The 26,599-nt window shown below is 38.7% G+C and overlaps 2 protein-coding genes across 3 annotated transcripts in view; both read left to right on the top strand.

The window, feature by feature from the left end:
- Positions 1-26,599, top strand: part of LOC127850075 (uncharacterized) — an 81,962-nt gene that overhangs the window by 11,178 nt on the left and 44,185 nt on the right. The window lies entirely within an intron of this gene.
- LOC127850071 (hemicentin-1-like) lies at positions 1,332-24,839 on the top strand. 2 transcript variants are annotated; one of them, XM_052382817.1, is made up of 14 exons: positions 1,333-1,608; positions 13,018-13,282; positions 14,342-14,469; positions 15,307-15,375; positions 16,124-16,288; positions 20,748-21,035; positions 21,658-21,951; positions 22,396-22,566; positions 22,754-22,775; positions 22,989-23,032; positions 23,427-23,504; positions 23,690-23,764; positions 23,866-23,921; positions 24,206-24,839. In XM_052382817.1, exons 1-14 carry the CDS (start codon positions 1,551-1,553, stop codon positions 24,257-24,259), a joined length of 1,767 nt encoding a protein of 588 aa, XP_052238777.1. In that variant the 5' UTR covers positions 1,333-1,550; the 3' UTR covers positions 24,260-24,839. The 2 variants fall into 2 exon arrangements, with proteins under 2 accessions (XP_052238778.1, XP_052238777.1); XM_052382818.1 differs by lacking the exon at positions 15,307-15,375 and having other exon boundaries at positions 1,332-1,608.

Below are 26,599 nucleotides of genomic sequence, written 5' to 3'. Positions count from 1 at the left end.
ACTTCTGATCCTAATGACAACTGTGTGTCTAGGTTTCTTATAATATTTATATTTGGTTATCAGCTATCCATTTATGAACAATTATATGCAGCACATTATTTTGTATTCTTGGTATTCTTTTTTTCAATTGTACCAGCTTTGCTCGGGAATTTATAAATTTCAGAATATTCATGTTATTCCAATCACGATCGCAAACACAGTTATTAGATCGACTGTAAATATATAACAGGGGCTAGTAAGTCTAATTAAGTGGGCGATTTAACAACGTTCGTATTTATTACGATATTTTATGTAAGTGTCTAGACATACATCTTTGTATTTTGTTCATATCTTGAATATAACCCACGATGATGAGATATGCAAACCAAGTATATATATCTATTATAAATAACGAAATAATTAGTTATAAAAATGCGGTTTGCCGCACATTTTTCCATTCAGTCGATCATGCATATATAATGAAAACTCGACCCAAACATATATAATATATTTTCTTCCTCAAGCTTGAACATCTGTTACGTAATAAATGGGATAAGTTATATTTATGTTGCGACAATCAGTCATGTCGTTTATTCTGTATTATTGAGAAAGAAGCAACTGAAAGCATAAAAAAATGACAATAACGCATGTTTCTTGAATTTATTTATCGATGCTGGCGTTGCTGCAATTAACGTTTGGGTTCATGCAATGTTCGATACCTTTATAAATGTTGAAGACGACTGCAAATCTTATAAACTTAGAACATATGTGTGGCCAAACGTACAGCAACTATGTCGTGACCTTCATTTCTACAAACTATTTTCAGTAACAATTCGATGGTTGTTAATTTAAGACATACCTGAAGTAGTTTTATTATTTAAAACGTATAGCGACTCGGATTTAAGGTTAATATATGCATGTGCAGAAATGCATATACGTGTACGAAACTAGTGAAAATAATAAATACAAGAAATATATCGTATAATACATTTTTATAAGGTTTTGGTTTCATATTCTCAAAACAAGCTGTGCAGATCAGATTAATTTCATGAAAACTACTTTTTACAAGGATGAGTGTACATTTTTCAAAACAAAACATGTAAACAAAACCAGTTTATTCCGAATTAAATTTCCTCTTTGTCATGGTTTCCATACATTCAATAGAAATTTTAATTTCTATTAAATGTATGCAGAACAGACGAGGGAAATAAGTTAAATCATGGCACGGACATGTTGAAATTTCACCTGATAGATCTTATCGCACGGGAGCCTCTCGCACTTTGCACGGATGCGCACGTGCTCTGTACCATCGTATCGAAAGTAAAATCGTAAGCCAACCACAAGGAAATCACAGGATTCCAGTTTAACAATGATTTATAGTCTATGTGTATACAATTATAGATTTAAGTAAGATATTGTGTTATCAGTCGTTAAAACAATTGCACATTTTAAATGAAACACACGCCTCTTCGTACACGGAAGATTTTATGAATATATTATTTCCAGAAATAATATATATTTTATACTAACATGCAGGGCTCGTAAGTAAGATACATGGTAAAAGTGACGTTATGGAAAGCGCGTGGGTTGTTCTGTTTTGGATTGTGGCTTACGGTGTTAAATCTAAAGGTAATAAGAAATGTATTTCACAGTAAACAACTTCGTCATTAGCTTATTTAAAATAATACCGAGAACTAGGTTCATTTTAATAGCAACTATACAGTATACAAAATATTTGTTGTTGCTGTTGTTGATCATGTTGTAACTGATAATAGTCATGATGTTATTACGAGTGTGATTGTATTCATCATTATCATTTTGGTCATGATATCGTCGGTTTTTCTTTTGTCGTTGAAATAAACATTCGATTTCAATGAGGCAGCCATGAAATTGGTTATGGAGCCATGCACAGATGTTTGAAATGTTCAGGCTGGTGCTTTTATAAATATTACATGTTCACTACTGAATCGCGTGATGGCTTTAAGGTTTCAGTGGTGTTTACGTAACGGACCAAAACAAATCGTGCTCAAAACAGAAATAAATCAGGACTTTAAAAAAAAACCTACACTAAGTTCGCTGCGGGATCAGGCCAGTAGAGAACATCATGGCTTGAATTTTTAATGCACAGCTCATACAACACGAGGTTATCTCGAATTTAAGTCAACACTCAACGTGTAAATATATGAAGAGTAAATTTAATATTAAATAATTTAAATAACGGACATAACATTACATATATGTACACAAATATTTTTAGCAAACAATTATGAAATCAAATGTTTTAATTAATTTAAATGAATGTGTCAAGAAAATTAATGTATATGAATATACAGAAAAAGATGTTGTATTTAAGAGCACAAACACACTAATTTAGAGACATTCTGTTAACAGATCCCCTGCCAGGCCTCAGTTCTGAGTCGATAAAAATGTAATGATTGATAACCATTTTAATGCAATTGATGATCGCAAAGTTGTCGTTGAATGCGATGTCGACAGAAATCCCCCGTCAGAAGAACTCTGGAACCACAATTCAACAAAAACAAAACTCTAGTTCTTCATAACGCCAAACGAAACGATAATGCATATGTATGTTTTGCGAGAAATACGGTACGACTTACCTCTGGAGAAACAAGTTATCGAAATTCAAGCAAAAGTCTGCACATCAAATTTTGGTGTATCTGTTGTAACTGTTTTAAGTTTTTGTTTTATACTTTTTATTTTTGATTTACTTGATGACACCCTATAATGCACGATGCAATAGAATACATGACCATGGACACCGTTTGAAAACTGAGTAATTATAATTACTTCAACAACTGTGAGGTGCGTGAAGTTGGCACTGACATCGACAATCGACATTCCAAATTCGATAATCGAGCTGGGGCAAATACCCAATATCCAATATCGAGCTGGGGCGAATGTCGAGCCACGTCTGACATCGATATTCGGCAAAAGTCCCCAATATTGAGCTGGAGCGAATGTCGAGCGAGCTCTGACATCGACATTCGGCACTAGTCTTGAATATCGAGCTGGGATGAATGTCGAGCCAGCTCTGACATCGACATTCGACAAAAGTCCCGAATATCGAGCTGGGGCGAATGTCGAGCCAGGTCTGCTATTGACATTCGGCAAAAGTCTCGAATATCGAGCTGGGGCGAATGTCGAGCCAGCTGTGACATCGACATTCGGCAAATGTCCCGAATATCGAGCTGGGGCAAATGTTGAACCAGCTCTGACATCGATATTCGGTACTTGTCCTGAAAACCGAGCTGAGACGAATGTCGTTCTAGCTCTGATATCGACATCCCGAATATCGAGCTTTTGCAAATGTCGAGCCAGCTCTGACATCGACAATCGGCACTAATCCCGAATTTCGAGCTGGGGCGAATGTCGTGCCAGCTCTGACGTCTACATTTTGCAAGTCCCGAATTTTGTGCTTGGGCGAATGACGAGCAAGCTCTGACATCGACATTCGGCACTAGTCCCGAATATCGAGCTGGAGCGAATGTCGAGCCAGCTCTGACATCGACATTCGAAACAAGTCACGAATATCAAGTTGAGGCGAATGTCGAGCCAGCTCTGACATATACATTTTGCAAAAGTCCGAATATCGAGCCGGTTCGTATGTCGAGTCAACTCTGACATCGACATTCGGCACTTGTCCCGAGTATCGAGCTTGGATGAATGTCGAGCCAGCTATGATATCGACACTTGGCAAAAGTCCCGAATATCGAGCTGAGGTGAATATCGAGCCAGCTGTGTCTTATACATTCGGCAAAAGTGCCGAATATCGCGCTTGGACGAATGATGAGCCAGCTTTGACATCGACAGTCGGCACTTGTCCCGAATAACGAGCTGGAGTGAATATCGAGCCAGCTCTGACATTAATCAGGTAGGAAATCGACATTCGACAAAAGTCCCGAATCGAGCTGGGGCGAATGTCGAACAAGCTTTGACATCGACATTCTCCAAAATTCCTGAATATCGAACTGGGGCGAATGTCAAACCAGCTGTGACATCGTCATTCGACAAAAGTCCCGAAGATCGAGCTGGGGCGAAAGTCGAGCCAGCTCTGACATCGACATTCGACAATAGTCCCGGATATCGAGCTGGGGCGAAGGTTGAGCCAGCTCTGACATCGAGACATTTAGCACTAGTCCTGAATATCTAGCTGGGGCGAATGTCGAGGCAGCTCTGACATCGGCATTCGGCAAGTCCCGAATATCGAGCTGGAGCGAATGTCGAGCCAGCTCTTACATCGACATTCGGCAATTGTCCTGAATATCGAGCTGGGACGAATATCGTGCAGCTCTGACATCCACATTCGGCAAGTCCCGAATACGAGCTGGGGCGAATGTCGAGCCAGCTCTGTTATCAACATTCGTTAAAAGTCCCGAATATCGAGCTGGGGTAAATATCGAGAAAGCCCTGACATCTACATTCGGCAAAAGTTCCGAATATCAAGCTGGGACGAATATCGAGCCAGCTCTGACATCGACGTTTGACACTAGTCCCGAATATCCAGCTGGGGCGAATGTCGAGCTGTGACTCCTTAACATTCATTAGGTACGAAAAGGAATTTGGCCTAATATCGCAGGCAAACAGAGCCTTTACTAATTTACACACAGGCTTTGCTCTTCCAAATTTTAGTATGACAAATGAAAGTAATGAAATACAATAATCAATTTTGTAATTTAAATCAATGAAATAAATACGTTAACATAAGCAACAGGTAGTCTTTTTGCATCCGGCCATGTCACAACGCACTTTCGGGTTGAACCCCAAAGTATGATTCGTAATTTGGGGTCAAGTTTCAACCCTGAAGTGCTTTGCACAGATTCATGTGAAATTTTATTCTCACTCACACGACCGAACTTTGGGGTTTCATAAACAAGAAGAAGTAAATTTAAGGGATATTTATAGGGCATACCTTATAACTGAGGCAGATGCTTGGATTTATTGTTTGTTAAAAAATGATAATGCCTGTTAAAAAAATGCCGGAAATATTTTTATAGTATTAACTAGTATCATTAACGCAGATATTTCTTTATTTAATTTTGTTAACTTAAAAAAAAGAACTTATATATAAATTTGTATACAAGCCAAACAAGAACCATTTTTATAAAAATAAGAGCACTACAGGAGTTATTGTTACATCTCTATAATATACATGTAGAAACAAAGTAGATGAGGTCCATTCAATACAAGAGGCACGCTCATCAAACACATTCGCCCCAGCTCGATATTCTGGACTTTTTCCGAATGTCGATGTCAGAGCTTGCTCGAAATTTGTCATAGCTCGATATTCGGAACTAGTGTCGAATGTCTATGTCAGAGCTGGCTCGATATTTGCTCCAGCTTGATATTCGGGACTAGTGCCGAATTTCGATGTCAGAGCTGGCTTGACATTCGCCAAAGCTCAATTTCGGGACAGGTGCCGAATGTCGATGTCAGCGCTGGCTCGATATTCGCCCCAACTTGATATTCGGGACTTTTGCCCCGAATGTCGATGTCAGAGCTAGTTCGATATTTTCCGTAGCTCGATATTCGGGACTAGTGCCAAATGTGGATGTCAAAGCTGGCTCTATATTCGCCCCAGCTCGATATTCGGGAAATTTGCCGAATGTCGTTGTCAGAGCTGGCACGAAATTCGCCCTTTCTCGATATTCAGGACAAGTGCCGAATGGCGATGCCAGAGCTGGCTAAATATTCGCCCAGCTCAATAATCGGGACTTTTGCCAAATGTCGATGTCAGAGCTGACTCGACATTCACCCAAGCTCAATATTCGGGACTTTATCCGAATGTCGATGTAACATCTGGCTCGCCATTCGCGCCAGCTCGATATTCGGGACAAGTGCCGAATGTCGATGTCAGAGCTGGCTCGACATTCGCCCCAGCTTGATATTCAGGACAAGTGCGGAATGTCGATGTCAAGATGGCTCGATATTCGCCGTAGCTCGATATTCGGGACTAGTGCCGAATGTCGATGTCAGAGCTGACTCAGCTTTCGTCCCAGCTCGATATTCGGGACTTTATCCGAATGTCGATGTCAGATTTGGTTTGACATTCGCCCCAGATTGATATTCGGGACAAGTGCCGAATGTCGATGTCAGAGCTGGCTCGACATTCGCCCCAGCTCGATATTCAATACAAGTGCGGAATGTCGATGTCAAGATGTTTCGATATTCGCCGTAGCTCGATATTCGGGACTTGTGCCGAATATCGATGTCAGAGCTGGCTCAGCTTTCGACCCAGCTCAATATTCGGGACTTTATCCGAATGTTGATTTCAGATCGTGCTCGTCATTCGCCCCAGCTCGATATTCGGGACAAGTACCAAATGTCGATGTCAGAGCTGGCTCGACATACGTCCCTGCTCGATATTCAGGACAAGTGCCGAATGTCGATGTCAAAGATGGCTCGATATTCGCCGTAGCTCGATATTCGGGACTAGTGCCGAATGTCGATGTCAGAGCTGGCTCGATATCCGCCCCAGCTCGATATTCGAGACATTTGCCGAATGTCGATGTCAGAGCTGGCTCAATATTTGCCTCAGCTCAATAATCGGAACTTTTCCCGAATATCGATGTCAGAGCTGGATCGACATTCGCCCCAGCTCTATATTCAGGACAAGTGCGGAATGTCGATGTCAAGATGGCTCGATATTCGCCGTAGCTCGATTTTCGGGACTAGTGCCGAATGTCGATGTCAGAGCTGGCTCAGCTTTCGCCCCAGCTCGATATTCGGGACTTTATCCGAATGTCGATGTCAAATTTGGCTCGACATTCGCCCCAGATCGATATTCGGGACAAGTGCCGAATGTCGATGTCAGAGCTGGCTCGACATTCGCCCCAGCTCGATATTCAGGACAAGTGCGGAATGTCGATGTCAAGATGGCGCGATATTCGCCGTAGCTCGATATTCGGAACTAGAGCCGAATATCGATGTCAGAGCTGGCTCAGCTTTCGCCCCAGCTCAATATTCGGGACTTTATCCGAATGTCGATTTCAGATCTGGCTCGACATTCGCCCCAGCTCGATATTCGGGTCAAGTGCCGAATGTCGATGTCAGAGCTAGCTCCACATACGTCCCAGATCGATATTCAGGACAAGTGCCGAATGTCGTTGTCAAAGATGGCTCGATATTCGCCGTAGCTCGATATTCGGGACTAGTGCCGAATGTCGATGTCAGAGCTGGCTCGATTTTCGCCCCAGCTCGATATACGGGACTTTTGCCGAATGTCGATGTCAGAGCTGGCTCAATATTCACCTAAGCTCAATAATCGGGACTTTTGACGAATATCGATGTCAGAGCTGGATCGACATTCGCCCCAGCTCGATATTCAGGACTCGTTCGGAATGTCGATGTCAAGATGGCTCGATATTCGCCGTAGCTCGATATTCGGGACTAGTGCCGAATATCGATGTCAGAGCTGGCTCAGCTTTTGCCCAAGCTCAATATTCGGGACTTTATCCGAATGTCGATTTCAGATCTGGCTCGACATTCGCCCCAGCTCGATATTCGGGACAAGTGCCGAATGTCGATGTCAGAGCTAGCTCGACATACGTTCCAGCTCGATATTCAGGACAAGTGCCGAATGTCGATGTCAAAGATGGCACGATATTCGCCGTAGCTCGATATTCGGGACTAGTGCCGAATGTCGATGTCAGAGCTGGCTTGATATTCGCCCCAGCTCGATATTCGGGACTTTTGCCGAATGTCGATGTCAGAGCTGGCTCAATATTCGCCTCAGCTCAATAATCGGAATTTTTCCCAAATATCGATGTCAGAGCTGGATCGACATTCGCCCCAACTCGATATTCAGGACACGTTCGGAATGTCGATGTCAAGATGGCTCGATATTCGCCGTAGCTCGATATTCGGGACTAGTGCCGAATGTCGATGTCAGAGCTGGCTCAGCTTTCGCTCCAGCTCGATATTCGGGACTTTATCCGAATGTCGATGTCAGATCTGGCTCGACATTCGCCCAAGATCGATATTCGGGACAAGTGCCGAATATCGATGTCAGAGCTGGATCGACATTCGCCTCAGCTCGATATTCAGGACAAGTGCCGAATGTCGATGTCAAGATGGCTCGATATTCGCCGTAGCTCGATATTCGGGACTAGTGCCGAATATCGATGTCAGAGCTGGCTCAGCTTTCGCCCCAGCTCGATATTCGGGACTTTATCCGAATGTCGATTTCAGATCTGGCTCGACATTCGCCCCAGCTCGATATTCGGGACAAGTGCCGAATTTGGATATAAGAGCTGGCTCGACATACGTCCAAGCTCGATATTCAGGACCAGTGCCGAATGTCGATTTCAAAGATGGTTTGATATTCGCCGTAGCTCGATATTCGGGACTAATGCCGAATGTCGATGTCAGAGCTGGCTCGATATTCGCCCCAGCTCGATATTCGGGACTTTTGCCGAATGTCGATATCAGAGCTGGCTCGACATTCGCCCAAGCTCGATATTCGGGACTTTTGCCGAATGTCGATGTCAGAGCTGACTCAATATTCGCCTCACCTCAATAATCGGGACTTTTCCCGAATATGGATATCAGAGCTGGATCGACATTCGCCCCAGCTCGATATTCGAGACAAGTGCCGAATGTCAATGTCGGAGCTGGCTCGACATTCGGGACTAGTGCCGAATGTCGATGTCAGAGCTGGCTCGACATTCGTACCAGCTCCATATTCGGGACATGTGCCGAATGGCGATGTCAGAGCTTGCTCGACATTGGCTCCAGTTCGATATTCGGGACTAGTGCCGAAAAAATTTGTCGATGTCTGAGGTGGCTCGACATTCGCCCCAGCTCGATATTCAGGACTTTTGTCGAATGTCGATGTCAGAGCTGACTTGACATTCGTCCCAGCTTGATATTCGGGATTTTTGCCGAATGTCGATGTCAGAGCTTGCTCGACATTCGCTCCACCTCGATATTCGGGAGTTTGGCCGAATGTCGATATCAGAGCTGGGTTGACATTCGCCCCAGCTCGGTATTCGGGTCTTTAGCCATATGTCGATTTCAGAGCTGGCTCAACATTCGTTCCAGCTCGATATTCGTGACTTTTGCTGAATTTCGATGTCAGAGCTGGCTCGACATTCGCCCTAGCTCGATATTCAAATAAACCTTTATCATTCCACATGTCTAAGCCGCCCTGATTAAAATGCATCTAGTGTATTTTGTTTTAAATATAAGTCACGAATGTTACGTCGCTTTACACAGGCATTAGACTTACGCTACCGAATAGAAGTGAAACTTTTATTTAAAAAATAATAAAGTACAGTCTAACTCTCGTTATCTCGACATCGGATATCTCGATGTTCTCGATATGTCGAAGAAAGCTCAATGTCCCAATTTTTTTCCATCTTGATCTATAACAATAAATATCGCATATCTCGATTTTCGTTATGTCGAATAATTCAATATCTCGATATAAAAATTTGTCCCGAGTCCCGATTTTACATGTATTTACTGTGGTTTATCTCGAAGTGCGAATAACTGTCCCAGTGTTGGCAAAGGTGAGAAATTTGCTCTTTGATACTTCACCGTCCCGCTTCGCCCGACTGCTCCCGATACTGTGCCGTACATAATTGATCCGTTAATTACATCAATGACCACACGTGTGTAATGTCTTTAGCCATTAACACTTGAGTAAGACCTGTCACTTAAACTGTCACTTTAACTGCAATTAATACACATTCTGCCGAAAGGCCGAAAGACTTATTGTTTTTACATACAACATTCCAAAATGCATTGAGTTATATTTTTGCGTAATTAAACCGTCGCAAATTTGCAGAATGTTGTTCTATCCTTGAACTCAAACAGTCATTATCATGGCTAACTTGAAAATCTAATCGATTGAACTTTGCATTTCAAACTACAAAATGTACATGTTCAGTTCAGTATTCAGGAACGTGATTTACGCATGTTCAGATCGAAAACCCTAGTCTTGATTGGACGTCAATTGCATCATAACTTTAAATAGCAACATTACCGGATGTTTACTCGACAGTTTAGAAAAATGATAATCGCATGTGTTTTAATGCAATTCTGTAACACTTAAAACGTCATTTTAAGCATTTAAATAGCAATTTTAATCTTGCCTCGTATACACGCGTATATATCAGGTAATAGATATGGTAGTAGAGAGTATTATGCCACATGGTGACGGCTTTAGTTAGACCACTTAGCAGGTATTAAGATGTTAAAAACAAGGCAAATTTTCGTCTATTTTTTTCGATGAAAACGCCTAATCGGATATCTCGAACTCTCGTTATCTCGATATTTTTTCTTGGTCCAGCCGACTACGATATAACGAGAGCAGACTGTAAATTATTAATGAGGTAAACATACTTATTTATAGGTCTTTGATTTAAATAACTAAATTGTCAAATGAACAAAAACTGCGGTTTTTGTTCACTAATACGGTGTTTCTTTTTAAAATGTTCAGATTTATTGTATTACCTTTGCCAGTTATACACTTGTTTTGTTTAACATGGTGTTATAACTGCTAATAGTTATGAGGTTAACATATTACTTATATATTACCCCCCTGAATCGTAAATACCTTTAGTTGCGTTTTTCGAGGCGAAACAAGACTGTCCATTTATATTTTTGTAATGCATAATTCATCTTAAACGCTATATCAAAACAATTCTAGATGGTTGACAACATATGGCAGTCTCATTCTAATCCTAAGGTCCATTAAGTTGATGATGTTGCCCCCAAGCTTTGAAATATGGATAGGGGGTAAATAGATTGGATTAATCCGCAAAATGTTATCATTTCAACACCCCCGGCCAATGACATTATCGTGTGCGTTTACACTTCTATAATATCATCATTTATTCCGCACATCACATTTCGGGCAAAAAACACGCACCCACGCGAAACATCATTCCTTTGGTTTTTATTGATCATCTTTTATTTTCTTTTATTTCTACTTCATCAACATTTATTCTACATCGAAGTATAGTTATTTGACAAAAAAGCTGAAATTAGGCATATAATCATAGGAAATAATGCTACTCATGACAGTGATCTAAGTAAAGAAATACAAGTCAAAGATTGGATTGATATTGCATGGTTAAACCAGACTTTAAATATGAATACAGAGAATGTTAGCTTAAATAAAATATTATCCTTGACACCTATCCACTATTGATAAAATAATTTAATATTTTTTTGTTTTGTATGACCACCAAATCATTTCCTTTAGGTATGTAATTTGGTTTTGCATCCCACACTACTCGTACGCGAGTTTAATTTTGTCTTACTCTTTCTATCAATATAAAACCAAATTCACCGCGTAAACAATACATGATTTGAGATGTTGATTAATGTTCTGTGCTTTGTAATTGTTAATATATCAATGCTATATGTCATTCAAAAAAAAATGTTTAAAGGGGTTTTCGATTAAATGTGGTTTTCTAGAGATTCGTATTGACTACTTGGTTTAGATTTTCAGCAGCTTCTATGACAATATAAATTTCGCATTATACGCCATTTGCAATTCTTAGAAATTAAAACATGAAAAATAATATTATAGCGTTATAAAATGGATAATAATTATAACAAAATCAAAACAGATCAGAACTTAAATAACCTCTCATGAATACCAGTATGCAGTATGAAGAAGAATATACATGTATTTACACAAACATCATGGAGTAGGTGTTTCATGGTTAACCATGTTTATGTTGTGAGTATTGTGAGTATACATTTGAGCCGTGCTCTGTGAAAAAGGGGTTTAATGCGAGTGCGTAAAGTGTCATCCCAGATTATCCTGAGCAGTCCGCACAGGCTTATCAGGGACGACACTCCGCAAAACGTTATTTTTGCTAAGAATAGACTTTCTTGAAATGAAAAATATTATAAAAGCCGAAAGTATCGTCCCTGATTAGCCTGAGCGGACTGCACATGCTTATCTAGGACGGCAATTTATGCACATGCATTTAACCCCCTTCACAGAGCACGGCCCATTTTTATAAGAACAATCATACTTTAATTCCAAAATAAATTTAGAAAAAGTGTAATTATGTATGAATACCACTTTGTTTGCAACGCTAAATGTCACTATAAATGAAAACTCCTACGGCACATGTTTTTCTCAAACAGGCTTACCATCTCAGTGTTAAATATTTTGTTTAAGGCATTGACAATAGTATCTGTTTTTTTAGAAATACAAATTGTGTCATAGCGCTGTATGCAGTCAATGGACACTGGTAATTTTAGTATGATTAAAGCACCTTATAATGAGCGAGTTTTTAAGTTCAGTGTATCTTGCTCCTGTAATGACCGAACCTCCCTTCGTGCTGGCTTCTACCCGCGTTAAAGTCAATCTTGTAGGAGTTCATATGTTTCAATTGTAAGACGGCAGTACGCATATGTAAGGGTTGCAATAATATAGTCCTAAAATGTTAGTTTTGTGTTTGCCAATTAATAAAAAATGACTATAATTGTGTAATAAAAGTCCATCAGTTAAGAAATTATTCAGTTATTCATCAAACATATCAGTAAAGAAATGAATGTATTCATATATATTTGAATGTGCCTTATATTTATACGTTATAAAGTTCTATTTAATTTAGCGCGATTTCACAGAAATCCTTATCCTTAGAAAATATACGAATACTGAACTCCCATGTCCTGTCAATATGGAAATTCTCGAAACGTAAACTTCATTTTATTAACCGTCTTTATGCATGTCCGACCGTCCGTGTGTCTGTTTACCTGTCTGACTGTCGGTACATACAGAAAGGCATAGAAGCGAACAAAATATATTTGCTTCTCCGTATATACGTCTGTCCGTGTTAACGTCGGCTGTCTCTGTTTCCGCTTGTATGCCTTTCTATATGCGTGCCTGGTCGGCAATCGTAAGCTCATCTTCCCGCCAACCGATCTACCTAGCCGAACGACTTTCCGCATGTCCGAACGTCTGTCTACGAGTATTTAACTTGTTTGTCTGTCTGTCTGTTTGTCTGTCCATCTTACACAGTATTTTATACATTACTAATAATTTTACAGTTCAAAACGCTGCTCCAGTTTTCTCAAAACCCCAGACAAATGACCAACAGACTTCATGCTTTGAAAACATTGGCTTATCATTGAGCATATACCGCGTGTCCGCAAGTGACGCTGATGGAGATACTGTTACTGTGGGATTCCACAGCCAGAATCCACCAGAGCCGCCATTCCAATTAACGAAAGCAATTATTGGATGGAATCTGATGACTCCAGCATCGACCACGATCGACCGAGAAACTACACCAACATTTAGATTTGTATTTAGGTATTTGATACTATACCGGTTGGAACAAATGTTGAATACCGTAAACAAAATTTTATAATTATAACGGCCCATATATTGTGTATAAATATAGCAGAATACCGTAAATATAAGCATAGTTTGTATGGAACTTGGTCGTTTAAAATTATTATTTACATCATCGGACTTAATTTTAATCAAATAAATATGCTGTGAGAGTTCAGTGTTGAACGATGGACAATAGATAGATAGAGGGAAAGAAATACCATTTTGATTTGATCAAAGTCTTTAAATCTCGCTTACCAAATTCTAACCCGCAAACGCCATCTTGAATTCATCAGATATAACATTTGTTCAATAGTATGCATATTTTAATTTCAAGTGTACAACCCTTTACAAACCAAATTAACGATAGCTATTACACCGCAATACATATAAGAGTTTAAACAAATTTTGACAAGTTTACGCATCATACTGTTTGAGATTACCGTAGCTCAATCAATGTCTCAATCTCGCTGTTTGCAAAACTGGTTATAAGGCATTTGCGTAAAGTATCGTCCCAGATTAGCCTGTGCAATCCGCATAGTCTGATCAGGGACGATACTTTCCGCTTTTAGGACTTTTTATTTCAGGGAAGTCTCTTCTAAACGAACATTCAGACTAGGTGGAACGTGCCGTCCCTGATTAGCCTTTGCGGATTGTATTCGCTTATCATGAATGTCAAGTTATCCTAGAACTAGACTCATTATATATTTATGAAGGAAGTTTTATATAGAAATCATGCAACACCAGAAAGGTTATAAAATATAACCACAAAAATGTAGAGACAATATTATTTTCATAGCATCCGCAAATCCGCCATTGATTTATGATCTCTACAGCGCAGAAAAACACATACACCATAACATTACTTTTTAAACAAACACAAATTGACCGTTGCTTAGAACGGATACAACATTCCAAATACCTTTTTTAAAATTATATATTATGCAAAAGACTTTGTTTACAGTTCGTATGTATAAATTTCAATTTTGTATTGATATGTTTCTCTCTCTATTGTTTTCTTTTGCTTTCATTCAACAGTGCCACCGATGGTACTAATACTGTACAAAGCGTTGAGCTGACTTTGATTTTAACGGACCAGAACGACAACAGCCCCCAGTTCACCGCCACCTCGTACTCAGCTTCTGTCTACGATACAGCGTCTGCTGGTATGCTAATATAGGCCTCGTTCTAGAAACACTGGACTAAGTGCATGTTCGTAGAGTGTGATCCCAGAGTAACATGCACAGTCGGCAAAGGCTAATCAGGATTAGTGGCGACACTTTCCGCTTTTATGGAATGTGTCGTTGAAGGAAAGTCTCCTCTTAACGAACATCTAGACGACTCAGAAGCATTGTCCCTTATTAGCCTGTGCGAACTGCAAAGACTTATATTGGATACCAATTTGCGCACATGCACTAAGCCAAGTCACGCGGCTAAAATTTTCGACGAGAAGCTGCCGTTGTATGTTGTAATGAATCGGTTTACTTACTGCTGGTACTTTTAAATCGTCCACGAGAGTTTGCTGTTGCGCATGCTATTAAAATGATAGTTCATAATCCGTGTCAATTTGAGTGTTCATTTAAGAAATACTTTTTGATTACGTATGAATTTGTTGTTTTTGTTTAAAACTTCAAGAGAATAAAATTTCTGCTAACTTTTTCATTATTAGAATTATACATTTATGTTTGATGCACAATATAACGCTTATGTTGTTCGGAAGCTGGCGCGTACAATATATTGGAGCCTCTTTCCTGAATACACGGACATGATGCATGTGCGTTAAGTGTTCTCTCTGTATAAGAATGCGCAGTCCGCACAGGCTAATCAGGAATGACACTTTCCGCCTAATACGAGCTTCCTTTTAACGAAAAAAAGCAAAAAACGCGGAAAGTGTCGACACTGATAAGCATGTTCAACTGCACAGACTAATCTAGGACGACACTTGACGCATATACATTAACCCCGTTTTCCTAGAGCGAGGCTTATTTTTGTTCATTCAATAGGTGCAGTCATATTAACAATACACGCCACGGATGCAGATGTTTCTGCATCTAGTACGTACACAATAACAGGTATGACCTATCAATACTAGCATAACTTACCGGGTCTCGCAAAATACACTTAGGCCAAGTAAAAGCCATATCGGCGATTTTCCCCATTTTATCTAAACATGTATTAAAACACTGCATTTTCCCTTTAAATAAGCCTCTGTGCATCTAGTAATAATTTTTTATACAAATTACGAACACGATCAAGTCGAATGGGCATTTTCATTACATTATATGTGGTTGTTTTGAATTATACTAATGGTAGATAAGGAAACTCGTGTATTTTACAAAAGAGTAATTGTTTTATCTGTGTTGTCTATGTGTGCGGTTAATACAAAAGAGAAGCTTTTGATACATAAAGATAGTTCAGTGATCGAAAAATTGATTTCGGACATAATGACTCACATCATTTTAAGTTGTTTTTATGACATTTTTATATAATAACGCAAACTACTTGTCTACCGATTTCATTCTGTGCCGTATGTTTGAGCGTTTTCAAACAAGCTTCTATGACGCATTGCTATATTAACTTGAAAATGTATTGAGCTTTCTATAAAGCCAGTATTTCCACGGCATTAGGATTGAAGAGAAATGGCATAGTATGTGTAATTTAACACATCCATTCTTAATAAGGGATAAAACAGTCTTGAATAATGAAATTAACTCGCAAATCGGTTCGTCTGAAATTGTTTGGCAGCTGTCTACTCGTACACATATGTTACCGTGTTGTACTCAACACTGTTGAATAAACTTATCGTATTACATGATACAGAGGGAAATGTCGCAGGAACATTTTCCATAGCGTCAGAAACTGGAGAACTGAAACTTGACACACCTGGCAACCTCAACTCAGCCACCACAGCCACATATAGCCTTACCGTAGAGGTCAGTGACGGTACAAATACCAACGCCACTACAGTGACCATACATGTTTTAGGTAAGTAAAACGATTGTTATATATGTTTTCAGCAATTTTTTCCTTCTTTAAAAAGTACCGAAAAACGGTACTTTGCCCTTTGGGAAAAAAACTACAAATTTCCCAATTGCTGTCCGAAAAATTCCAAATTCAAGGTTTCCCTAAAAATCTAAGTTAATTAAATATTGACAACTTGACAACACTTGCTTATCAATTTTTTAAGTATTTGAGAGCAAAAAAAAAAACCAATATTTTTCCCATTTTCATGTTTTTTCGTGCAATGTTTTCTCAATTGGGATAAACAAATCGCTGGTTATTGACATCGCAAAGTAAATATTATATATGTATTGACGTTTAAATGTGTACAGGTAATATACGTGATTGATTGAAAACGCTGTCACAGTAAACGTGTTTTCGTTAACAACGTTAATATTTAATTATGTACTCTTTTTGAAAAAATGAGTTATTATTATTATCCATGAATGTTTTGTTTAGCGGCTTTTTGTTTTGGCACGCGCAACACATAAATCAAGAGACATTGTTATATGTACAACATGTCTTAAAATATATACTTTATTCTGAACTCAAATGAACCTTTTCTTGAAAAAAGAGTTTGACAGAAACACATTGCCCCCTACTGCACCGCTTTAAAGCAATATATTTGACCTTTGACCTTGAATGATGACCTTGACCATTCAACACTCAAAACGTGCAGCTTCATGAGATACACATGCATGCCAAATGTCAAGTTACTATCTTTAATATTGCAAAAGTTATGACCAAGGTTAAAGTTTTAGGACAGAATAACAGAATGACAGACAAACACATACAATGACGAACAGACAGGCCAAAAACAATATACCCCGATCATTCGATCAGGGGGCATAAAAACAGGCTTTAATGAATGTGCGTAGTTTAATCCCAGATCAGTATACACAAGATAATCATGGACGACCACTTATATGGTAGCCTGTGAGACAATTTACATACATGATTTAAGGCCTGTTTTCCCAGACTCAACTGATCCTTTTTCATAATAAACTGGGTACTGTGATGCACTTATGTTTTTTAAATATGTGTATGTTAACAAAATATTTTAGAGTTCTTAAGTTCGCATGACAATACATAACTTCGATGTCAATGTCAGAGCTGGCTCGATATTCGCCCAAGCTCATTATTCGGGACTTTTGCCGAATGTCGATGCCAGAACTGGCTCAATATTCGCCCCAGCTCAATAATTGGGACTTTTACCGAATGTCGATGTAAGAGCTGACTCGACATTCGCCCCAGCTTGATATTCGAGACTATTGCCGAACGTCGATGTCAAAGCTGGGTCAGCATTCGCCACAGCTCGATAATCGGGACTTTTGGCCAATGTCGTTGTCAGATTTGGCTCGACATTCGCCCCTTCTCGATATTCGGGACTAGTGCAGAATGTCGATGCCAGAGCTGGCACGACATTCGCGCCAGTTCGATATTCGTTTCTTTTACCGAATGTCGATGTCAGAGATGGCTCGACATTCGCCCCAGCTTGATATTCGGGACTAGAGCCGATTGTCGATGTCAGAGCTGGCTCGACATTCGCCACAGATGGATATTCGGGATTTTTGCCGAATGTCGATGTCAGAGCTGTATCGACATACGCCCAAGCTCGATATTCGGACCTTTTGAAGAATGTCGATGTCAGAGATGGCTCGACATTCACCCCAGCTCGATATTCGGGACTAGTGTCGAATGTCAATGTCAGAACTGGCTCGACATTTGCCCAAGCTCGATATTCGGGACTAGTGCCGAATGTCGATGTCAGAGCTGGCTCGACATTCTCCCCAGCTCGATATTCGGGACTTGCCGAATGTCGATGTCAGAGCTGGCACGACATTCGCCCCAGCTCGATATTCAGGACTAGTGTTGAATGTCGCTGCAGAGCTGGATCGACATTCGCTCTAGCTCGATATTTGGGATAAGTGTCGAATGTCGATGTCAGACCTTAGCCCCAGCTCGATATTCGGTATTTTTGACGAATGTCGAGCCAATTCTGACATCGACATTCGCCCCAGCTCGATTATCGGGACTTTTGCCAAACGATGTCAGATTTGGCACGACATTCGTCCCAGCATGATTTTCGGGACTTTTGCCGAATGTCAATGTCAGAGCTGAACGGACATTCGTCCCAGCTTGATATTCGGGACTTTTAACGAATGCCAATGTCAGCTCTGACATCGACATTCGCCCCAGCTCGATATTCGGGACTTTTGCCGAATGTCGATGTCAGAGCTGACTCAACATTCGTCCGAGCTCTATATTTGGGATTTTTGGCCGAATGATGATATCACAGCTGGCTCGACATTCGTCCATGCCCGATATTCGGAACGTTTGCCGAATGACGATGTTGAAGCTGGCTCGACATTCACCTCAGCTCGCAATTCGGGTCAGAGCTGGCTCGACATTCGCCCCAGCTCAATATTCAAGACTTTTGCCGAATTTCGAGGTCAGACCTTGCTCGACATTTGCCCCAGCTCGATATTCGAGTCTTTGGCCGAATATCAATGTCAGAGCTGGCTGGACATTCGCTCCAGCTCGATATTCAGGACTTTTGACGAATGTCGATGTCAGAGCTGGCTCGACATTCGTCCCAGCTTGATATTCGGGACTTTTGCCGAATCTCGATGTCACAGCTGGCTCGACATTTGTCCCAGCTCGATATCCAAGACCTTTGCCGAATGTCGATTTCAGAGATGGCTCGACATTTGCCCCAGCTCGATATTCGGGACTTTCGCCGAATGTCGGTGTCTGAGTTGACTCGACATTCGTCCCAGCTCGATATTCGGGACATTTGCCGAATGTCGATGTCAGAGCTTGCTCGACATTCGACCCATATGGATATTCGAGACTAGTGTCGAATGTAGATGTCAGAGCTGGCTCGACAATCGACCCAGCTCGATATTTGGGACTTTTTCCAAATGTCGATTTCAGAGCTGGCTCGACATTCGCCCCAGGTCGATATTCGGGACAAGTGCCGAATGCCGATGTCAGAGCTGGCTTGAAATTCGCCCCAGCTCAATATTCGGGACTTTCGCCGAATGTCGATGTCAGAGCTGGCTCGACATTCGCCCCAGCTCTTTATTCGGTACTTTTGCCGAATATCAATGTCAGAGCTGGCTCGAATTTCACCCCAGCTTGATATTCGAGACTTTTGCCGAATGACGATGTCACAGCTGTTTCGTCATTCGTCCCAGCTCGATTTTTGGACTTTTGCCGAATGTCGATGTCACAGCTGGCTTGACATTCGCCCCAGCTCGATATTCGGGACTTTTGCCGATTGTCGATGTTAGATCTTACACTACTTTCGTCCCAGCTCAATATTTGGAACAAGTGCCAATTATCAATGTCAGAGCTTGCTCGACATTCGTCTCAGCTCGATATTCGGGACAAGTGCCGAATATCAATGTCAGATCTGGATCGACATTCGCCCCAGCTCGATATTCGGGATTTTTACCGAATATCAATGTCAGAGCTGGTTCGACATTCGCCCCAGTTCGATATTCGGGACTTTTGCCGAATGTCGATGACAGAGCTGGCTCGACATTCGTCCCGGCTCGATATTCGGGACAAGTGCCGAATGTCGATGTCAGAGCTGGTTCGACATTCGTCCCAGCTCGATATTCGTGACTTTTGCCGAATATCGATGTCACAGCTGGTTCGACATTCGCCACAGCTCGATATTCTGGACTTTTGCCAAATGTCGATGTCAGAGCTGGCTCGACATTCGTCACAGCTCGATATTCGGGACTTTTGCCGAATGTCGATGTCAGAGCTGGCTGGATATTTGCCCCAGCTCGATATTCGAATGTCGATTGTCGATGTCAGTGCCAACTTCACGCACCTACAACTGTGTATTTACATATTTTTTTACTGCGTTAAATAACGTCAAAACTGTATTTTTGTCACTATAAAATAAAATGTATTACGCAATCTGAACACCTATTATTGAATGACCGGTACTTTGGTTAATATCACAAGAGTTTTCATAGGCTGTTTCATTCTCATGTAAACTACATAACTGGAAAATCGTTCTTTTGAGACCAATGGTTTTTTATCGTTGCCAAGTAGGTCAGTGTTTTAAATGAGTTAAATCAACACTGATCCTACATGATACAGTTACTGGTCATTTCCGTAGCCTATTTATTCTAATTTTCGACTTCGCTTTAGACTTGACATATGATGTCAAGAATGTATGAATGCTTGCTTACCTATTTGCTTCTGTTCTCCATTTTTGTATTGTGAGTTTAGATTCTCATCAAAACGGGTATGTTTAGCAATTTTAATCGTAAACATTAATTATTGACATCGGCCTTTCGGGTACGAATATGACATTTTACTTTGTTCGGTTTCCATAAACATAACAGCAACGCAAAAATGGCAAAAGGACATAGTCACACTTCTCTACATGTATTGATATAAAGATGTATTTACTTTACAGTTACACCGACAGTTCCCGAAGTTACATATGACGGAAGAGTTATTGACAGCAAAGTTTTAAATGTCATTTACAAACGCTCAATCGAGCTTATGTGTAAAAGTTATGACAAACCTACTCCGTCAATATACTGGCTAGATTGTCATAATGCTTTTGTCCATTCCACAACACTAAAAATAACCGATCCAACGTCCGGTATCTACACGTGTGTGGCAGTAAAACGGATGCAACCATCATATGACCAGTTCATACGTGGACAGTCTGAGAAGTACATTCCCGTATATGTATTGCGTACGTATATCGGTTGATAAAGGCACATTACAGTTTTAAGTGTCCTGACATGATGTTTGCAATAATTCAATCAATAATTGAATAACTTTATCGTGTATCTATTTTAACAATAGGCTAATCCTTAATTATTTCTATTTCCCCTCGAGCTGCAAAAGGTTTCCAATAAACAGAAGACAGTGTTTAAGATTTAATTTGCAAACTTAATTTAAATATATTCTCTTGACTATTACGTACATTTTTATCAAATATGCAAATGTAAATGAACATTTAAATATGAAGCAGTTCCTTACTTTAACGAATTTAATTCTACAACTGAAGTCCGCAAAATGTGTCCCCTGTACAACATTTCATATAAATAAAACGCATTATACCGCGTGTTTATCAAAACCCTCATTTAATATCAAGCAGTAATTTAATAATGACGAAGTAAAGTACCAATACTTAAAATGTAAATATACATTTGGAAAATCAATACTTCATGGTTTGTGTCAGTGATAAGATTGCAACAAGCATTGTGATCTGACAATTACGACGTATGTACTCGCAAACATCTATTTTTGCGGACATTCGCATTTTACAACAATATAATTCTTTTTGAAATTGACTCAATAAATAAATGCAGTTCCACCGACTGAACCCATTTTATCCATGGACGGAAGTCGAGTTGACAATACTACACTGAGTATTATGAGTGGAAACAACGTGTCCATAGAGTGCGCAAGCGATGGCTACCCTAGTCCAACTGTTCGCTGGGAACATGGGTTTAATATTTACAATGGCAGCTTTCTAAACCTTACCAACATCAAAGAGACCGATGCAGGAACGTATATGTGCGTTGTTGAAAACACGATGAACCCTACGTTTGGACTTGAAACAATCGGGCGGTCTAATCTGTCCTTACAATTAATCGTACAAAGTAAATAAATATGTATATATGCCACTAAAATTGGATTTGAATACTTTAGATATAGTTTAAATAATTTTTATTTAACTTATTTAAACCGTTCCAAGGCCTTAGCCTGTGTTTTATACATCATGTTTTGTTGTGTTTTTGTTCATATTGCTTTTGTGATGTGTCAAACGGTTTATCGCTGCTTACCGTTTATAATGAACTAATGTCTACTATATAGTTTATTTCTTGCGGATGCAGTTAAAGTTTCAATTTATTGTACGATTTCATATTGAGAGATAGACGAATAGAAGTAATACACTGTATGGAATACAAAATAAAATCTACAAACACGACTATAAATATTTGACCATGTATTGTATACAGTATTTTAAATATCTCTATATGCAATATATAGAAAAGCATTTGCTATTTCAAATCGATTGTACAAACATGTATATCTATTTATAGCCGCCCGTTCTGGCTACTCACACAACTTGGATCCGCGTCTTCCGCTTGCCCGTTCTGGCTACTCACACAACTTGGATCCGCGTCTTCCGCTTATTGGTTCTGGCTGTGGCACGTTGTTGTTGCTCGCAGCAACGGTACTTGTATGCCTTTGCAGAAAACGGAAAATGTTAGGTAAGTGTTATATATGAAACAACCATTATTTACATTTGCAAATATTGCCAGGCGCTCTGAAGAAACGGTTTTAATTTGATCACGGTGTGTATTGGAACATTTAGTAATATTTTCTGTAATTACTAGTATGTTGCGCGAACAAGTCCACCCCATAAATCGATGTACATACATTAACATTTGCTTTCAGAAAACTCAGGGGCGAAGAAAAGGTATTTTGTTTTATTGTTGTTGTATTTACATTTTATTAACTGTTAAGGTTAAGCATGGTATATATTGTTTAATAAACGTACGCACTGTGAAGACACTACGTTCATATTACATACAAATATGGAACGGATCTTTCAATTAAGCAAATAAAAACCGGCTGTTGGGATATTATCGATTGTTTTATTTGCTATTATTGAACCGTATCTATTTTTCAGATTTGTTGAACTTCAAGCACGGAAAGGAAAGCAACGAAAGGAAGGTAATTCTTCTAGCAATTACTGGGTGAACTAATAAAGATGTTGTGTGTGAATGAAAGTGATTAAATCTTGGATACGCGTGAGGCGTGACGCGTCATTTAACCGGTTTAAATCCCCAATGCTTCGCATTGACTGTTGCAACGCGGCGATCACAGCCTTAATTATTTTTTAATGGTATATCTTATATTCATTTATTGTCCTGTATTGTATGGCCAATTGGTCATTTGCCTTATATTAAAAACAAGCGGATGTTAACAAAACTTTGCTCTTGTGAATGTATGCGGAGATTTTTATCCTTATTTATTCTTTAACATATACAGCGTTCTTTATTAGGTTAAACCTAATCAATATTATATATTGTGTATGCGTTTAAAATTAAACAAAATATATTGCTAGATTTTGACGAGAATGTGGAGAATCCAATGTACATTTCTGCAGACGATGTTTTGGCGTATGAACCCTCAGAGTCTCAAGGTAAAGCTGTTATCGTTTTGCCAATTAATTTAGTTAGTCACTTTTATTCAATAATTAATGTATTGAATAAATATATGATTAACACAATACACACATGCTTTAAAATAGATCCAGTTTTACTGTTATGTTTCATGGAAGAACATGTAAGAATTTTAAGAAAATGTTGATCTTATTACCACCGATAGACGATGTTGTGGAGAACCCCATGTGCATTTCTGCGGAGGATATTGGACAGAAGAAAGTTGCAAAACAAGCAAACGGTATGTATTTATTTTTGTTATCTGAGTGAGTTAAGTAAGCATGTACCAAACGTTTGTTTCAAGTAGAACTCCAATTGTTGAAACTATTTGTATTTTTTCAGCAAAAAGTCAAGTGGGACAAACCAAAATTTACAGTATTCGATATGATGTTCATAAGGTTTGCAATTTCTATTTCAAATTATCCCAAATCTATATATGCCTGAATATTAACAAACACATTAACCATGTTTCCATCGTTGCTAAGATATAAATTTTACAATATGCTGTATTGTATGCATACTGTTGGAAACGCTCCTTTTTATATACATTAATGTCTATTGATATAATAGAAATAACGAAATAAGTTTATACAATAGTATTACGCAAATGAATGTGTCTCTGTTTAATATACAACATATACTTCCAAGTTTGCTACTTTAAGTTGTGCAATATTCTTCCAAGGTCGACACTGTTGTTTATGGAGAGGATAACCACTATGCGGAGATAATCCACTAGTTGGACGCACCTAAGGCAACCTCAAAATCATCGCAGCGGCTAGTTCTCCGTAACCACAAGTTGCAATGTTATCCGTCACCAAATCTTTATCGTTCGTTTGTTACCACAAGCATATCAGCTGGTCGTTACGACAATTGGCTTCCAGTAATCGATAATGTATTAATTTTTTAAAACCAAAAGTCTATCAGTTATTAGCAACCACATGTTTTTTTTTTGTTTTCCGTAACCACAAGTAAAATCATCCCTGATCTGGAATGATTTTTGTTTGAACCGTAATACACCGTAATTCGACTCGGTGTATTTCTTAACGTAATAATACTGTTTACATACATTTTGTTTGCTCAAAAATGACATTAAAAGAAAGCAACAAATGGATAACATGCATGTATATTAATAAAACTTTTTTTTTCAATCGTCACCATCAGTGTTAGTAGGGATGTAGCAGATTCAATGCTCGGAACATGTTATATCTATAAGCAGAGATTTGGTCATACTGTTTCTGTTGTATAAGTGAATCTAAGAGTTATTACCAAGTGTTGCTATGGTATCAAACGATTCGAAAAATAAATAGAAAAAGATTGGCGAGCTTGTCTCTTTTTCCAAACATTATTGCTGACAGGTATACGCTTAAGCACTGAAATTATCATAATAATGTAAATATTTTATCACAGTTTTTTATGTAATTGACAATGATTAGCATGAGTATAGTGTTTTAAAGCAATTTATGTATTGAACAAAAATATCTGACATCATTGGTAAACGTAGATCCACACTGGTATTTCGTAATCGTGAAAATATAGTGTATGTACAAGAATCATTTATAACTATTTCGCAGGCATGATGAGTTTTTCTTAGCATTTGTCGCCTAAGACAGGTGTTTAACTAGAGTTAAGCGGTAATTTGTTTGTTTTTTATCAGAAGTTCAATTTTTGACATATTTTGTACATAAATTATAATACTGACTAGGTTTTTGAACAATTTTTACGCATTTGAGTTGATATCAAAATGACAATTCTTTAGCAGCAACAATTTAACTATTTTATTAAGCCTTAAACAATGACCACGTCAAATGTATAGCAATTTTGCAATTTACGGGTTGGAAAGTAGTTTACATTGTACAGTTAATATCTACGCGACACGTCTGCTTTATGGTGGATTTGTAATGTTTATAGTAAAAAATTTGATATTATTAACGATTTTTCGAATGTTTTTTCTTACCAATATGAAACAGTATAGCAAATTTGATGAAGCTTTTATTTCCTTTTTATAATTGTTCACAAATGCTATTTCACGTCTTTTAATACCGTGAATAAATTATAGATGAAGAGTAATACAAACTCTAAAAAGACAGCTTCTGTCTATAGCTAACGCGCGGCTTTGTTTATTCAAAAGCATTTAATTAGTGTATGTATTAAATTGTAATTAACTTGTTGTCCCGCGCAACGATTTATTAGGACTTTTTATAATTGAACTTAATAACAATTTCGTTAGTCGAACACCTTTCTTTCTTCTGTTGTTCATGAAGTTTGTGCATATGTGTGCCTAGTTCTATGTCGCACTGATGTTGCCATAAATAAGGAACACGTGTTACAATGCGGTATTCTTAGTGTTGATTCTGCTAAGGTTTCACTCTGTTGTTGTTGTTTTTTGTAATTCGTCAGAATATATTTTTCTTATTAGACGCACATAATAACACTATTTTCATTATGCATGATTCACATAATATATTACTTACTATAACTAGATCTAAATATATTTGATTGGTTGCTTATCATTTTCGTATGCCATTACTTTATTTTGTAACCATGTTAATTGTGTTCCATTTGCCTCACAATTATTTAATTAGTAATTCAGTTAAGAGGTTATTGTCAAGTGACGGAAATATGACAAAGTATATGATCGCATCATTTAATATAAGGATATTAATCATGATGTAGTTATTAGGAAATAAAATATGGATCATGGCGTCAAGTGTTGTGAAATTCGTGTAAATAGCTAGAGGGGCAACAATCGGGATCCCACAAGACACGTAATCAATGATGTTTGTCATGCAGTTGTTTTTAATGGAAAAAATGATGTCAGTATTAATGGAAACGCAATGCCTTCGCTTTCTTTCTTTTTCGTTTTAAAAGACATTTCTTGTTTAATATAAAGTTATTATTATCCTTAACTATACAGGATACTTAAAACTTGTCTTGAATAGTCATTGCAAACCATATTTTATTACATTACACGGAAATTGTATTAAGCATTCTCATCCTTGACTAGTTAATGACTACAGTTTAGCAATCGTTTTTATGAAAAGAAAAACCTCAAGTATTTACTTAAGAACATGGATAT

Source organism: Dreissena polymorpha, chromosome 11 (assembly GCF_020536995.1).
Source record: "Dreissena polymorpha isolate Duluth1 chromosome 11, UMN_Dpol_1.0, whole genome shotgun sequence".
Lineage (NCBI taxonomy): Eukaryota > Metazoa > Mollusca > Bivalvia > Myida > Dreissenidae > Dreissena > Dreissena polymorpha.
Note: the sequence above shows the minus strand (reverse complement) of the source record. Positions and strands in the feature narration are given on the sequence as shown.

Excerpts from the sequence above, each read along its gene's own strand:
- LOC127850071 (XM_052382817.1), top strand. The coding sequence starts at position 1,551 with ATGGAAAGCGCGTGGGTTGTTCTGTTTTGGATTGTGGCTTACGGTGTT. Across the intron at positions 21,036-21,657 it reads CATTCCCGTATATGTATTGC|TTCCACCGACTGAACCCATT; the intron begins GTACGTATATCG and ends AAATAAATGCAG. Across the intron at positions 23,765-23,865 it reads AGTTGCAAAACAAGCAAACG|CAAAAAGTCAAGTGGGACAA; the intron begins GTATGTATTTAT and ends GTATTTTTTCAG.